The sequence below is a fragment of the Thamnophis sirtalis genome, unplaced genomic scaffold (assembly GCF_051295495.1).
Source record: "Thamnophis sirtalis isolate CommonGarterSnake01/CBP01778 unplaced genomic scaffold, rThaSir2_p1.2 scaffold_12, whole genome shotgun sequence".
Taxonomy (NCBI): domain Eukaryota; kingdom Metazoa; phylum Chordata; class Lepidosauria; order Squamata; family Natricidae; genus Thamnophis; species Thamnophis sirtalis.
The window spans coordinates 190,562-206,770 of record NW_028261392.1 but is presented as its reverse complement, the minus strand read 5'-3'; the positions used below and the strand labels follow the sequence as shown (position 1 = coordinate 206,770).

Sequence of the window (16,209 nt, the reverse complement as noted above, 5' to 3'; positions counted from 1 at the left end):
CGCTCCAGAGCGGGAGATTCCCCAGAACGGGAAGCATGTCGGCTCAGGCAGGAAGATGGTTAGTCAACGCAATCTCTAACATCACGCAAGCTCTAATCTGCTCCCATCAGCACCTGGGATTCAAGAGGATCCAGCTGTTGAGGAGACAAGGAAAGCGGGAATTAAAATGGTGATGAATATGGCAACGTTGCTTCCCCAGGCACCAAGGCCTCGTTTTCTCCTCTGATTCTCATTTCACCTCCAACAGCAGAACAATTAGGGCTGATTTGGGCTGCTGACTGAGCAACCAGGACTCCCAATATCAGGTGTGAAAGTGGAGAGGACGGTTGCACCCAGTCTGGCGACCCTGTTTCCTAATTCGGGGGGGGGGGGCGTTTCCTGCATTCTCCAGCTGCTGTAAGGAGCTCCAGTCTTCCTGGCCAAGGCAGAAGGGATCCTCTTGAACCCACAACACCCACGCAGCCTTTTCTGTGCAAAGAGCAGAGCCCCAGTTCCGCTCCCCCACCAGGCACCCCACAGGTGGACGTGGGCCCCCTTCTTACACCCTGAGCCAGAGGGGTGTTTCTCAGGGCCCCGTATCATTTCACTTTCAACTGCAATGGGGAAAATTGCTATCCTAACTGTGGCCCCTTCCTCTCCACTCTCCTTTTTAGAGCCTAGTAGGATGTGGCCGTGGTTGGCTCCTGCCCCTGGTGCTCCACCATTTGGCAGATAATCTGGTTGCCAAGAGGACCACTGGGCAGAGGACGTCTGTCTTCTCGCAGACACCAAGGCCTGTTTGGGGGGGGGGTCTGTGCGTGTCTTTTAATCAGCTTGGTTGCCCCCTTAGGGGAGGGGCTGGAAAAACAGCTGGCAGAGGAGGACGGCAGGAGGCCCGAGGAAGGAGGGAGCCAAAGGCCCTTCTATCTATCTCTATAAAAAATAACATTAATTGGCATGCTCTGCCATTTCCTGAACAACCCGTAATTAGGTTAGATAAGAAACTAGCAGTGTCTAAGAGCTATAAATGTCTAAATTAAGTTATTTTGAAAGTGCCCAGCACTTTGGCATTTCGAGAGTTCACAGTAATTGCGGTATTGAGATAAAATTGCTCCTGTTATTTAAAAGGTCATTATCTTCTTCACTTAGATAGATGGAAACTATTTTCCACTCTAGTGAACCGTTGTGTTTGGGACAATTAGGCAGCTCCGGTAGATTTCCACCAGCCTGACTCCCACTTATCACAGCTCAGGCCATGACACGCAGAGGGGTCTGTACAGGAGGAGGCGCAAAGTAGCCACTCTGTATTCTACTCAGACCGCCGCCGCCGCCACCACCACGTGCCTCTGAGAGAGCTCCAGTGGGAGAGGCTAAAGGACCCTCCTGCAGTGGTTGAAGGATGCAGGCACCGGTGGCTGGCCGGCTGTTCAGCCCTTGCCACCATCCAGAAGAAGGAAAGCCAGGAAAGCAGGGACCAATGGGCAGCTGTGGGCCTCCTCCTCCTTCTCCACGGGGAGGTGGAGTTGAGGGGGACCCCAGGGACACGGCTGTCTCAGCAGGGCTCCAGGGAGATCCCTCGAGAAGGCCTGGCCTTGGGCCAGTGGCAGAACTGAGCTAATGCAAGAAGGCAGCCGGGGAGCCAGGAGAAAGGGGGGACGCGGCCTCTGGTGACCTCTGGTGATGCAGAAGCCTTAATGGGAGGCTGAGGGTCAAGCCAGACCCCCGTCTGCAGGATGACTGCCGAGAGGGAGAAGAAGTCTCACGGCCACGGCCGGAATCTGGACCCGTGCCAGAGACTAAAACAAGACGGGAAACCCTCTGCTGATGCCTATCGGGCGGCCGCTTCAGGTGGGGGCCACAGCCTGGTTCCTTCTCTCTGCCTCTGAGGTGCCTGTGCAGAAGGAGCCACCTTTGATTTTCCACGCGGAGGAATACGGGAAGGGTTCGTTCTCGCCCAACCTCCTTTGCTGACAAGGTCATTTATTCATCTACCGGCAGCTCAGATCCGACCCTGCGAGCGAAGTTCATTTTCCTTAGCAAAAAGCGCAGCCCCCACAGCCTCTGCCCAGAACGTCCCCAGGAAACGCCCCGCACCGAGCCCAGCTGTCCCTGGGGGCTGAACTGGCTTTGGCTGGCAGAGAAATGGAAACGCCAAGACCAAAGTACGACCCCAGAGCCCCCGAGGGTGGGTTCCCCTCTTTCCCCGGAGCAATTCTGGCACCATTCGGTTCGGATTCTGCTTCTGGTCCAGGAGAAGCGAATCAACTCAGACCAGCTGATGGACAACCACTGATGGTCACCATTGGTCCGTTAGTGGCATTTAAGAAAAAAAAGTGGGAGGGACAAAAGAAACTGCCAGAAATTCAGATATTGGGATGAATCCTGTGAAGCTTAATCCTCCATTGCTAAAGTTTCAGGAAAGCCAAAATATTAATAATACATAACGCATTATTTGATAATATTTAGGTAACACCAGTTGAAGGTGTGCTAAACGTTTTCATATATTAATTTGTTCCTTGGTGCTGGTGATGGCAGAATGAGGCTTTCCAAGGTAGAATTTTCGTCTTAGCTGCCTCTTCCTCATCTCCCCACAGATCCCTCTCTGGGCGCTTCCTAAACAGCCCGTGGGAATTTGCTATCTCGGCCTTGCAATGCAATGGAGGAGAGACTTTGGGGCCAAATATGCCTGAAAATTTCTCCCATCTGCCCCACCTCAGTTAATCATTTCAGGTCCCCACAACTAAGGCGAGACGGACCCCTCCCATCCCCTTTGCCTTCCGCTCTGTCGGGAGGAGATTTTGCTGAGATTTACCTTTACATCGTACTTCTTCCTTCTACTCCTCAATTGACCAAGAGCAGACCTTCCCCTCTTCATTGCCAGCCAGAAGCTTGGAATAATTCCTAGAGACAGAAGGGAGGAGTAATATGGGGTTGAGAGCACTACAATCACACCCAATGCTTCTGCCCAAAATAATTATTACCGGGGGGGGGGGGATGCTATCCATGGCATTTTAAAGTCAGATCCATGCCTGAAAATCCCTGGAACAGCTTTGGAGGAAATACTAAGAGAAATAACCTTTAGATTGTAATCTCTCCCCTCCTCAAGGTGACCCCCTCTTCTTCCATACTTATTTTATACCCTGACTCTCATCCAGTCCGGCTGGGAAACGCTTATTGGGCTAATCAGAGATGCAGCTGAGAGGTGGTCTCCTTTTTGTAGAGATGGGGGACTCCCAACTTCAGGTGAGAGTGTTGTGTTTGTATGCTGGTGTTTTTACGGGGCCTCATAACATCACACATCATTTGTGTTTCTTTCAAAGACTGAAACATATTTAGCCTTTTTCACCCTGATGATCAAGGACGTCCAAGGCACCAGTTTGCCTTTCATTTTGTTTTATGACAATAGTTTACTTGCACGTCTTTCTAAGGAGAAACTAGGAGGTTCAAATAATTTGAATGGAAACTGTAGAATAGGATGTGGTTGTGTTCTAAAGTGGTTCCCTTCGGGTCAACTAATACTTTACGCATTACTTTGGAGATCTGAATGATTTTGGAAAAGTTAAATAAGGCCGGGTCTGTTTAGCACTTGCATGGTTAACCAGCATAAATCTGGTTACAGGCTAGATTGGGAAAAGACAATGAAAAATTATAAACAGAGAAAATAAATACCGACAAAATGTTAGGCTTAAGCAGACACATAAAATTAAAATAAAAAACCAAACTCACAATATCTCCAGCTAAACATGGTTTTCCTTAACGTTGCAGAGATCACTGCTTCCAAAGCAGATTTCTCAGTCCCCTCCAGATCCCTGGGGATCCCCAGTCCGTTAATCCTAAGGCTGCTGGGAAGACGGAAGGACCCTGGTTTCCCTCCTCTGCCCCGGCTCCCAATCTCTGCCCTTCTTTTGAGAAGGCCACTCGCAGGAGAGATTTGGGCAACACCCCCCCCCCAAAAGAAGAAGAAAGATTTGGGCAAAGAGTGCCCTGCCAGGCCCTCTCAGCAGATTGAGGCTCAGATGCCCTCGACCGCTGGGACACTTTTGGTGAGATGGGTGGCCAGATACATTGACTGAGCAGATGAATGAAATGTGGGCGGTGGGCTTGCCTGCCGACTGACTGCATTGGAAAGTTCAACCCTCTTTTTCCTACTGCTGCTAAAACCCTCCCTTTGCTTTTCAGCTCAAATGTCACCTCAAAGTTTGAAGGCATCCCAGTCAGGGTGGGGTCTTCTTGCTGCAAGAGGCAGGACCCTGAGGGCGGGGGGTGGGGGGTGGGGCTGCCCATCCTGTGTCCTTTCTTAAGTTATTAACAAAAACTGCACGGGGAGACTATGGGGAAGAGGCGCAGCTTCCGAGCCGGCGGAGTTGCGGAGGGTGTAGCTCGCGCGCCCCCTAGCGAGCTTAGTAGGTAGTGCAGTCGGAAGGCTTACCTGGAAGCTGCCAGAGCTGTGATGGGCGAGGCGGGCCGGGGGGCTCCCTCAGGGGGGCTCGGGCGAAGCAGCAGCTCCCGCCGGAGGACCAAGGCCGCTTCCTCCCGTCGGCCGCCTGTGGGAGGAGAGAGAGGGAACGTCAAAGGGCGGCAGAGGGGAGAAGGAGCGCGGGGGATGATGCGGCTGTTTAGAATTTGTTCCCCGGAGAAGGGATCCACTCCGTCCCCGACCACCAGAAGGGCCGCCGCTCCCACCTGAGTTTCCCGCCCGAGGATAGTGGCCTGTGCTGAGCCTGGTGGTTCTATCGATTGTGGCTCAATTGGATTTGTGTGTTATTGCTTTCTAAATTGCCTGCCTACTTCAGCAGAATTCCTCTTCCAGGGCTTCACCAGAGCTCCCAGAATCCCTGGCTGTCGGGGTGGAAGGCAGCCCAGCATCGCCCGGTTGAAACAAGTGGCCTCAAGTCCACGTGGCTCAATCTCCTCCTCCTCCAATCAGTCGTCAAATGCCAAGAATACGGTGCAAATAACCACAGTGACTTCAGCTTTGTTTCCAGGGCTCCTGTTTTGGATGAATTCTTCTTTCCAGGGTTCCCGAGCAAACAGAGGAATCTCTGGCTGTTGCTGCGGCTGAAAAGTCCCCAAGAGCCCGTTGGTTTTCAGGGAAGGGAGGCTGCTGGGATTGAGGCTCCGCTATCCAAAGAGGCACGGGGGGGGGGGGATCTTTGGACTGGCGTCCCAGGAAGGACGGATGGCCTCCAGAGGGATGCAAGGCAGAGTCCCAGCCGATGCAGCTCCCCCTCTCCACCGGGCTGGCCTTCTGGAGGCCACATACAACGGAGGAAATGAGGCTCTCTTGTAAACAAGGGCCGGCCGTGTGCCGTAAGCATGAAGAGGAGGAGGAACGGTCCATGAATCGTGATTGAGGGCTGCGTGTCATCAGGACGGCGGCAGCTCTTGGCAATCGCACAGGTGGGCCGTAAAAGGCATAATCTCCAATTGGCCATTTCCTCATGCAGGGGTCGCCTGTACATTTGCCTTGCAAAGGGAGGGGAAAGGCCTGCTGGTAGGTGTACAAAACTCTCCCAAATAGGCAGACGGCTGCGGGTGGAATATGTGCAGACCCCCAAATCCAGCCAGCTGTTGCTCTCTTGGCCGGGCGTCTGAGGGGGGGGGAGGGGGGGGTCAAGGCTGCCGCCTTCATCCCAGGAGGGAAGCCAATTGGACGACTTTCTCTTGGCAGCAGCCACAGCGGAGGAGGGAGTGGGCTAAAACTTTGCAGAGGGAGCCCCCTGCTGGCCGCTTGAAGGCCGGCAGCCCTCTCCTCCTATGCTTCCCAAGCCTGGTTGGTGCGCTTCTTACCTTCCTGCTGGCCCTGCCGCTTCCCAGCCTCGGCCTCTCCCGGCGGCTGCTCTCCGGGGCTCCCAGGCGAGGCGGCTTCAGGCTTCCAGACCTGGAACGTCCAGGACAGCCAGTCAGAAGGGTCCGTGAGGGGAGGGGGAAGTGGGGGGGACTCGACCAAGTGGATTCCATAAACCCCAATAGATTACTCTGGTTTTCAGACAAGAGTTTGGGGCTTGTTTCAGCCAGGAGGCCTCGGGGCTTCTGGCCTCAGGCGGGAGAAAGGGAGGAGGAGGGAGGGGAAGGGTTAAGTACCCCCCCCCCCCGGGAAATCCTCTGGCTTAGAGCCATTCGCTTAGCCACCGTTTGAACAGCACTGAAAAAGGTCCTTTACAACTGGTCCTCACACACCTCCAACCCCCCCCCCCCCCTTGGAGGAAGATTCCCCCCTCGCTGCCTTCAGGCGTGTATTTTAAAGTCACAGTTCAGCAAAAGACCCCCCCCCACCGGACCTCAGCCGGAGGTGGAAAGGGGGGGGGGTCAGTCAGGGGCCTCTGCCTCCTGTCTTTAAAATCTCCTTCCTGATCAATCCAACCCTTCAAATGCCTTCTGGAGTTTAAACGAATTCAGTGAGTTAGTAGAAGGAAATGCAAAGCAGGCTGAAAAGATGCCGTTGGCTGGAGTTTCAAGTGTAAAATATTGTACTCTGGCGAGTGGTTTTACTAAACGCTGGAGGGGACCCCTCAACGGCCTTTTCAGCCCCAGGCTCTATAGAGAGCCCCCCCCCCTCTGGCAATGGGAGAACGAGCCCCCCCCCCAAACGATTGGACCCCAAACGATGGGCTCCCCTGACAAACATAGTGGTGGGTGGCTGGGACCACTTTCCCCACCTTGAGCCTGGGTGGCAGAGTGGTTAGAGTGTAGCACTGCAGGCCACTTCTGCTGCCTACCGGCTGCCTGCAATTTGACAGACCAAATCCCACCAGGCTCAAGGTCGACTCAGCCTTCCGCCCTTCCGAGGTGGGTCAAATGAGGACCCAGAGTGTTGGGGCCAAGAGGCTGAGGCTGTAGACTGCTTGGAGGGGCCTGTAAAAGCACTGGGAGGCGGTATGTAAGGCTAAGGCCTATTGCCAGTGCTACTCCCCCACTGGGGAGAAGAGGTGGGACCTGACGGGGGAGGCCGTTTCATCCATTCTTCGCCAACTATTTCCCCATGGAGTCAGCGTCTCCAGTCCGGCCTCTGCTTCTGAACACCCACCCACCCACCCGCCTGCCCACCCACCCGCCTGCCTGCCTGCCTAAAGAAGAGAAGGGCACCAGGGAAGAAGGCGGGCACCTCCGTGTCAAAACCTTCTGAGCACCATCCCCTGCTGTGGCCCCACAGGCGGACTAATCTCCACTCCTGGGGCAGAACAGGGAGTTCCTGGAGAGGGTGGGTGGGTTGTCCGTCTTGGAGGGTCCTACCTGCACGCAGCCGTCCGTATCCCCCGTGACAATGAGACTCTGCGCATCCCAGTCCTTCACGTCAAAGAAGCAGCAGCAGGAGAGCCTTCCTCCGGGTCTTAGGGGGGCCTTTCCTTTGGCCAGGGGCTGCCCGTTGACCGTCCAGAGGCCCAGGGTCGCTCCAGCGCACGAAGCCACCTCGCCCTGCAAAACCATCCCACGCCCAGTTCAGGCCTTTCTGTCACGCAAGTGGAGTCAGACAACCAGCATGGACCCAGGCAGGAAGAGCCCAGGCAGGGGACGCGGAGGAGGGAGGGGCACCCGAGAAAAACTCAAAAGGAATGGAGCGATTGGACAAGGTCTGCCCAAGGTCTTCCCTTTTCAGGGAGGATGGTGGGCAAAGTGGGTGCCTGGCTGCTTCAGGGGGTCCTGGATGAAGCCCCGGGTCCCTTCCGGACAGGACTTGGGCCCATGGATGGCAGAGAAACAGCCCTGGTGGCACCTGGCAAGAGCAGGATGCGGGGGGGCAGCGCATCCACCCTCACTGTCCTGGGCCTCTTAGCGGCCTTTGATGCCGTTGAGTAGGAGGTTCTTTGGGGCAGGCTGTGGGGATGGGAGCTGGGTCTGGGCAGCAGCGTTTGGGCTGGCTTGGCTCCTTTCTCCACGGTCGGTCCCAGTTATTGTTGATAGGGAGTGAGAGGTCCAGTGGATGGGCGGATGGAAGGAAGGAAGGAAAAGTGGCTCAGTTCCTCCCCTTTCTGCTCATCCAAAGTCTCCTCCTCTTCTTCTGCCTTGATCTTCACCTGCTCTTTCGTCCACCCTCATCATTTCCCTGCCTCAACCTACACATTTCTTCGTGGGGCGTCTGCTGCTTTCCAGAAAATAGCAAGCTGGGTGACGACTTTAGTCACCCAAGGTGAACCTGCATGATGCAGACAGCGCCAGATAACCCTGGGTGGGGTTGGGGGGGAGGGGAGGGGAGAAGCTTTTGCTATTTCACCAACTGGGATCTAACAGCGGCATCTGGAGGATGGCATGAAACCAAACACACCAGAACACAAACTCTTGGAAGGTGAAAGCTCTCAGAGATAGAAGCCCCCCCCTCCTCCTCCTCCTCCTCCTCCTCCTCCTCCTCCTCCTCCTCCTCCTCCTCCTCCTCTGACTCAGAAATTGCTTTTAGTGCCCTCTTTCAACATTCAGGATCCTATTAAAAACCTCTGTAAAAAGAAAAAAAATCAATCTGTCGCGCCTCGGGATGGTTTCTCACGGAGAAGCGCACCCATTAAGTCATCATGAAATGTTCATGGATTTGTCAGAAGGAGGATGATAAATGAAGGCCTCACCGTTGAATCATTGATGGCAACCGCTGAGAGGCCGGCCTCCTGCGCAGGAAGCCGGGTGAGGCACGTCAACCGGTTCAGGTCCCAGAAGAGGCAGGATCCGTCCGCAGAGCCACTCACCAGGAGGCTGTAAGCCGTAGAGGCGGCCAGGCAGGTCACCGGCTGCGTGTGTCCGTACAGAGGCTGGGGAGCAAAGCAAGCAATGAGCACGACACACACACACACACACACACACACACACACACCAGAGGGAGTGGCAGTGAGTCCCAGGGCAGCCTTAGGCCTGCAGGACCCCTCCCCACCTGCTCCCCGGTGCCCGCGGGGGGGGGGGGGGCTGAGCGGGAGGAGAGCCACTTGGGAAGGGGCAGAAGGCAGCCCTAGGCACCGTCTCCTCCTTCGGGGAGGCCCTGGCAGGAAGGTGACACAACCCCCAAAGGGCCTGAAATAAAAGCTCCAGAGGCAGAGAAGGAGGATTGCCTTGCAGTATCAGGGCATCAGAACTTGAGCCTCGCAACCAAACTGGTCCTGGGGAATGTTAGAGCCACACAGTTCAAAAGGAAAAGGGAATAGCAGAATGACGAAGCTGCTCCAGGACTTTAGCCGGTTTCTCTAGTCACGTCAGTCAAGGGTGAGGAACAGGATTACATGGGGATTGCTGCCTGCCTGCTTCTGGCTGGGTGGTGGCTACGGTCGCCATTCCCGCTCACCTTTGGTCTCTACGTCTCAGAAAGGGAAGAGGCCGAGAAGGGCAGCCACGCTGGGCAACTTTGGAAGATGGAGCCGGGTGGTCAAGATACAACAAATGGCGCCTGTTTCCTCCGTTTCCCCCCAGGCCTTTGGTAACCCTTGGGGCAGCCAGTGAAGTCAAAGGGCAGGAAAACAGAGGCCGACTAAGCAGATGCCCAGGGAAAAGAAATCTTCCCTGGAGGGAGAAGACCTTGGCCCCATTTGCACTCTCTAGGGTCCCTTGGAAGAGAGGGGTGAAAACATTCTGATCCCGGAAGCCAAAGCCGTTCGCACTGCTGGAGGAGGGGCTGGGGGCGGCTCGAGGGAAGAAAGGCTGGGGAGCTTCACGGGGCCCTGTCTGGGGGTGGACCCTCTGAAAGGGGCCATCCTTTCTCTCTGGGGCTCATTTCAAGGTGGCCAAGATCATGCAGGGCCCTCTGCTGTAGGGCAAGCGAGCACCCCGTGTTTCAATCGTGTACAAACACTTCTAAAGAAAGCCAAGGGGTCTGAGAAGAGCCACGAAAGGGTCTGCAAGATCCCGGGGGCTTCCCGGTGCCCTGCTGAGAAGCCCAAATGCAACTTAAAGCCCCCCCCCCCAGAGTCAGGTGAAAGGGAGCGGAGCAGCCATGGAAGTCAGGTGGATGAAGTCAAGAACTCCTCCCTGATGCACAAGGACGCCCACCCACCCCCTCCTTAGTTCTGGCCCCATCCTTCATCCAGCGAGGGGCAACCTCGGCACTGACGGGTCGGTGTAGAAAGTCCAAGGAAATCCTCTCTGGCCACTGCGGAAGGCCGGCTAGGGGCACCTGAGCCTTCCGGAAGCGCAGCAGGGGCCTCTGCTCCAGGCCACCTGCGAAGCGGTTCCCCCAGTTGAAGGACAGCCGAGCCGAGCCAGCCAGCCAGCCCCACCCTCTTGGCCCCTCTGCCAGCAAGGAGGCTCCTAGCCTGATGGACCGGAGGGGCCGGAGGGATGCCAGGAAGCTCCCCTCCCTCTCTTGGGCGGCTGCTGTGGGCGGGGCCTCCTCGCCTGCCCTCTTCCCTCTCCCCGTGGCCGTGCCATCGCCGTGGGATCTTGGCAACTCAACAAATGAGCTCAGGAGCTGCAGTCGGGCACAGCCGTTCAAGGGCATCAAAGGGGGGATTAGATAGTTTCGTGAAGGAAAAGGCTCTTAATGGCCAGATATCCATGAAGGTTATAGGCATTTATTTCAAAGTTCATTCTTCAGATCAATAGATCTCAGGGTGATCAAATACAATTAGTACAAGCAATAAAACATGCATGTACATGCACCCACCATGCTCTTTCCTTTCAGAATGAGTGATATTACACGGAGATAAGCAAAAGAAAGGCAAAAGGTAATCTAACCAAATACAGTTTATATTAACTACCCCACTCCACATCTTTCTGCTTTAACAAACCAGTCATATTCTACCATTTATTATTTTTACCGCTTCTTCTTGTACATATTTTATCAAGTCCACTGAACCAATTCGTCCTTCTTTTAGTAGTTGGGTCATTCAATCTCTCTCTATGACCCAAATACTTCCGTACACACGAATCCTCCATTCGATCCACATTCATCACCTGTTAATGTTTCTCCCTTTCTCTTTTTACTATACGCACCTCTGAAGCGCACCTTCCCCACTGCCTCCTCCACGCAAATAATTGTTTCTGCTGACATTCTCAACTTTCCCCGTCAATGACAAAGAGCTCCCACAGGCAGCATTTTTCATAATTTTAAGAAACATTAGATCTTTGCAACACAGTCCACGTACCCTCTTCCTATTAGAATTTATATATCTTAAAATTCCTCCATTTTCCACTTCCTACCAAAGTATGTAAATTCATCCAGCTGCTTCTATCTATCTATCTATCTATCTATCTATCTATCTATCTATCTATCTATCTATCTATCTATCTATCTATCATCTATCTATCTATCTATCTATCTATCATCTATCTATCCATCTATTTAGCTATCTGTCTATCTGTCAGCTATCTAACTATCTATCTGGCATCTACAGATTTCATTTTATATATAAATCTTTTTATATGCTACCTGTTTGGCTTCCTTCCACAATGGTGCCTAATCATCTTTCCTAAAGCAACTTAACAGGTACAAAGCCCGAAACCTACTTCACGCAGCTGCCTTCATAACGGCCACTCCAGTAAGCTGAGTCTTTGTTACCTCAGCATCATCATCGTCATAACGGACCACATCAATTCATGATGCTTTGTGTGCAGAAGATACCAAAACTAATAAAGGCGGCAAAACATCTACTGGCTGCATTTATGCCACACATTAAGTTTGCTTAATGTTAACCTTCAACTAATTGTACTTTTTCTTGCATTCTGACCCTCAAAAGGAGCTGATTCATTAATTGGGTAAAGTACTGGTAGTTCTTTTATCTTTTCCTCATGGGGACTAATAGTTAAGTAAACCCTTTTCCTAAATCAGAGCTAATCCTGCTAATTTTTTCTTTTTTCTCCACCAATTTTTCTTCCTTTTCATTCTTGCTAAGGAAGAAGAATTTAAGCCCTTAATGGAATATAGCAAAGAAAAATTCGAATGGCTGTTTTTGGATCTGCATACCTGGGGGTGGGTGTGGGTGGGGGGATGCGAAAGAGAAATTCGGAGGACTCGGAGGGGAAAGAAGTCGACCTCTGATTCCTGCTAACCATCTGCAGGTGTTGCCCCAAATTGTTGCCCCAGCAGCGCCATTCGATTTCAGAAGAGGAACTGGGGCCACCCACCTGTTTCAGGCGTAAGGCCGTGGCTCCCGCTGTGGTCCTGCAGAGGTCCCAGACACAGACCACGCAGCTGCTTCCAGACGTGATGAGCCTGCTGGGTGTGGGAGACACAGCGCAGAGGCAGTCGCCCCACTCAGCCGGAGCCTCCAGGACGGTGATCTTCTGCGGGGACCACGGAGCACCCAAGGCAGGAGGGAAGCGGAGAGGAAGGCAAGGGGAGAGGCGGAGTGAGATGATGGATACAACACTTACATGCACGCATACACGTATACACACTTATGTGGAATTTTAATTGAGCTAAGGGTTTAAGAGTTAAAACACACTTTAAAAAAAGTAATACAAAAAGTTGAAAAGCAAATACGAATTCTGAAAAGACAGTTTAATACTGGGGGTTTTTTTTGGCAGTCTTTCTGTAAAATGCGGTCTATCAATTGTTTTTGAATATAAAGTCTGTGCCTTCCTCCTGCAGACTCCACTGATGCCGGGTTCTTCGTCCAAGTCACAAACATTAGTGAAAGACTAACAATCAATTTATAATATCAAAATACTAGGGAATTCATAATAATGAGTATATATATTCCTTTCAAAATATACTCAGAACGTTTCATGTTGCTTATTAACCTGGAAAATGCACCCCTCCCATCTGCTCCACTCTGCTGAAAGAGGGGAGGAGATTTTTCACTTATTGTAACTTGTCTTCATCTCAGCATTTCACGCCATCGTTTCTCTTTTCAGGCAGCCAGGGTGGCTTCCTGCTCTCCTGGCCCCTGGCCCACAGGAGGACCCCCCCACACACAGTGGCCGGTCTCCCTCCCCGACCGGCCCCCTCCCTGGGCTCTGGTGGGCGGGAGTAGCTTGCAAGGCAAAGCCAGTCCTGGCTCCCCGGAGCCCCTGGAGCCTCGCTCGGAAGGAGCCAACGGGAGGAGGGGAGGGCGCTGGGGGGGGGGCAGAGACAGGCAGAGACCCCCCCCCTCTTTCAGGTTGAAACAAGTGGAGGCGCAAATAAAGGCGATGCTGCCGAATCCTCCCAAAGGGAAACAGCAGGTCTTTCAAAGAAGTGTGAAATCAAAGCTCACTGGAAACTTTAATTACTGTGACATCTGACAAATTCTAACAAATGTCCTTTCAGGAAGTTTCTCACTTCCTCTAATGTTACATTTCAGAGGGCAAAGAAGTTGGAGAATGATCAGCAACGGCCTTTCCTATCATCCAAGATCTAGTTCAGGAAGGGGGAGAAGAAATAAGATGGGTGGAGAGAGAGTGCGGCACCCCAAAATTTTACGGGAAGCTCAAACCGAATGTGGTCAAATACATATTTTTATTATGTAGATGTTAATATAGTCAGGAGAGAGAGAGACAGGACTCTCCGGCAGGAGAAGCCAAGGAGAAAAGGAGAAAAGCTTGCTCTGCCCTTCGTCCCACACAATCCCACCCCTCAAATGGTGGCTGTAACTTTTTTTAAATGCCAACTACATTGTTCATCTTTGTCTTGCACACGAGGAGAAAGGATGCTGCAGAAAGTAAACGACGGGCTTTCCTATATATATATATATATAATATATATTCAAGTATAAAGAGACCCAGATTGAAGTTGTTATTACTTTTAATTACGTCTTGCCTTTCTGTCCAATATAAGGTGCAGACATTGATGATTTTGTTCAAGACCATTTGCTAAGTTCTCCAGACCTTCCCCTCTGTGTGTGTGGGGGTGGGGGGGTGGGACAGAAGGCCTGCTCCCTCTGGCCAAAGAGGAAAGGGAACACGGGCAAAGGGTGAAATGCACCCACGGAGGAATCTGCCCATCCATCGCTGGGTGCCCCAACAGGTGACAATCTGTCCTTCATGATTACCTTCTCGGATCCAGCATCAGCCAGGCAGCAGGTGAAGTCACTGAATCCCCAGCAAAAGGTTTGATTCCATAGTGGAGGAAGCAAAATACTTTTCTTCTCCACAGCCAAAATCCCCTTTTCTGTACACACGATGTGACCCACAGGCCCTTGTGGGGCCTCTGCAGGAGAGAAAGAAAACAACTCCAGAAGACCTTTCAAAGAGGGGGGGGGGAATATTTGCTACTTGAATTTGTTCCCCATCCAAGGTCTCTGAATTCTCTTTCTCCCCCACTTCCCCTCTTAGAGTTGCCAAGGCTTAGAAGGGGGTCCCGGACGAGGCCTCGCGGTGTCCTCTCTGCACTCTTTGGCCAGCCCATACCTCTGGGAATGACGACGGACGACTGTTTCAGGTGACGCAGGTGACTGACCGAGAGCGCCGGAGAAGCCAGGAGGAAGCTGCTCTTCCCCAGTGAGGGTTTCCTCAGGCTGGCAGCATTTCTGGAGGGATGTGGTTTGGTAAAAAGCTGAGAATGGAAAAGAACCATAAAGAAACAAATTACAGCAAATCAATGAATCCTGTAACGTCACATTCACACAGGCACCAGGAGCTCCACGGCATGTTTTTAAAATATTTGTTTTCTTACAAATTACCTTTTACTTCTCCATGCAAAGAAGTTACGACAGCAACCAAAACCCTCTGAAAAAAAATTACTCTAAACGCCTAAAAAGGTGAAATTATATTGTGTCACTCCTGATGCCAGGGCTTTAGAGGGCAAAGGAGAGAGAACTGACTCCTCGGCAGATAATCTGGGGCTAAGGGCTTGGGGGCTGTTAATGTATTCTTGGCTTTCTGGGTCGTCAGCCATCCTCCTTGCCAAAGTTATCCAGAACGAATCGGTCTTTAATGGCAACACAGGCTAGAAGGATGAAGCCCCTTCCGCTCCCCAGGACTGAAGGAGTTCCCTTCGTCTCCACAGACGGCCTTAGTTCTCAGCCAGATCCCCCCCTTAAGGGGTCCCTGAGGGAGAGCAGGGGCTCTTCAGGGCCAGGGAGCTTCCGAGAAGCGGCGCAGAGATTTTCACCGCAAGAGAAACTCCCTCTGCGTAGGAGGCCGTTTCTGAAACCCACAACCGCCAAGCGTTCTCCACAGAAGCCGCCCAGGTGGCCGGATGAGACCCGAGGGAAGGACTTTGGGCCCTGAAGGACTTCTTGGAGACTGGGGAGTCAGCCAAAGCCCCCGTTTCTCCCTTGAAAGCCGCTTCTTCCCCCTCCTCTACATCTGGGTACACAGTCAGGGCTTCGGCTTGCGGTAGGAACTTGACGGAACACTCGAACCCATTACATGTATTGATGTCGTAAGGTTCATTTGTGTCCTGTTGTTGAGGGACGGTAGAGGTATTTGCTGGAGGGTTCATCGTTGTGCGAGGAAGGAGATTCCTGCCTGCTTCCATGACCCCTCTTGCTCTGCCCACCCTCCATGCCCGGAGATTTCTCCCCACGGGGATTCCTCCTCCTCCTCCTCCTCCTTAGGTAGAGAGATTTAGAGAGCGAGATGGAAACATTCACACGGAAAGCCCTTCATGAACTTGGCAGGAGAAAAGATTCAAAGAGTGAGCTAAGCAATTAAGCAATAGCACTTAATAACCTTGATTGCTGATTAGGTGAAGAAAAGCTGATCTATGATTTCCAAATTATCGAAACAAAACAAAACCTATTAAAATGGTGTTACAGAGTTATCAGAAAAGTTAGCACAGAGATGGGATCCTCTCCTAGAGTCCTCCAACCATCGTTGGATGAATTAATATGAGAGTAATAAGGAGAGGTTCCATGTTGCTTCAGAGGAAACAAACTTTCTCAACCCAACTTTCTTTTGGCAACCGGGTCACTTTCCCAAGAAATCCCTTAACAGCAACGCGCCTCAACGTGAGATCAAAGCAACCCCCGTTCCTAGCTAACTCTACGCCCCCCCATGGTGGCACCTGGGCCATTGGTTGCCTCCTACCTGCTTTGGCATCTGTCCGAAATTGCTGACGAACCCCAGGACGGTGCTCTTGACGAGAGGGTCCTCAATGCTGCCCATCTGGGCCTGGTGGCTGTAGAAGTAGGGGTGGAAGGTGTTCACGGCCTTCACGGCCGCTGGGCCCTGCTGCTTGGAGCCGAAGATGAGGTCGATCCAGTGGTGGAGGCGGCTGCTGACGAAGTCGCTCTCCAGGGCCTGAAACCCAAGCGAAGCCATTCGGTCGCCCGGGGGGGCGGGGAGGCACCCTGTCCCTTCTGGCTAGGTGGGGTGGGGGTGGGGCTAGGCGGGGTGGGGGTGGGGCTAGGCGGGGGCCCTCCAGGAAATATACAGGCCTGGGGATCCCCAATGGAC

General features: G+C 52.8%; 1 protein-coding gene across 1 annotated transcript in view; it reads right to left on the bottom strand.

Annotated features, from left to right (window-relative positions):
* Window positions 1-32: 32 nt before the first annotated feature.
* WDFY4 (WDFY family member 4) overlaps window positions 33-16,209 on the bottom strand; it is a 93,887-nt gene continuing 77,710 nt past the window's right edge. Inside the window, 10 exon segments of the mRNA XM_087726733.1 lie at window positions 33-134; window positions 2,792-2,880; window positions 4,409-4,523; window positions 5,770-5,860; window positions 7,213-7,395; window positions 8,535-8,714; window positions 12,013-12,171; window positions 13,860-14,017; window positions 14,218-14,362; window positions 15,841-16,053. Of these exon segments, the coding sequence (XP_087582859.1) occupies window positions 2,814-2,880; window positions 4,409-4,523; window positions 5,770-5,860; window positions 7,213-7,395; window positions 8,535-8,714; window positions 12,013-12,171; window positions 13,860-14,017; window positions 14,218-14,362; window positions 15,841-16,053 (1,311 nt within the window). The 3' untranslated portion in view covers window positions 33-134; window positions 2,792-2,813.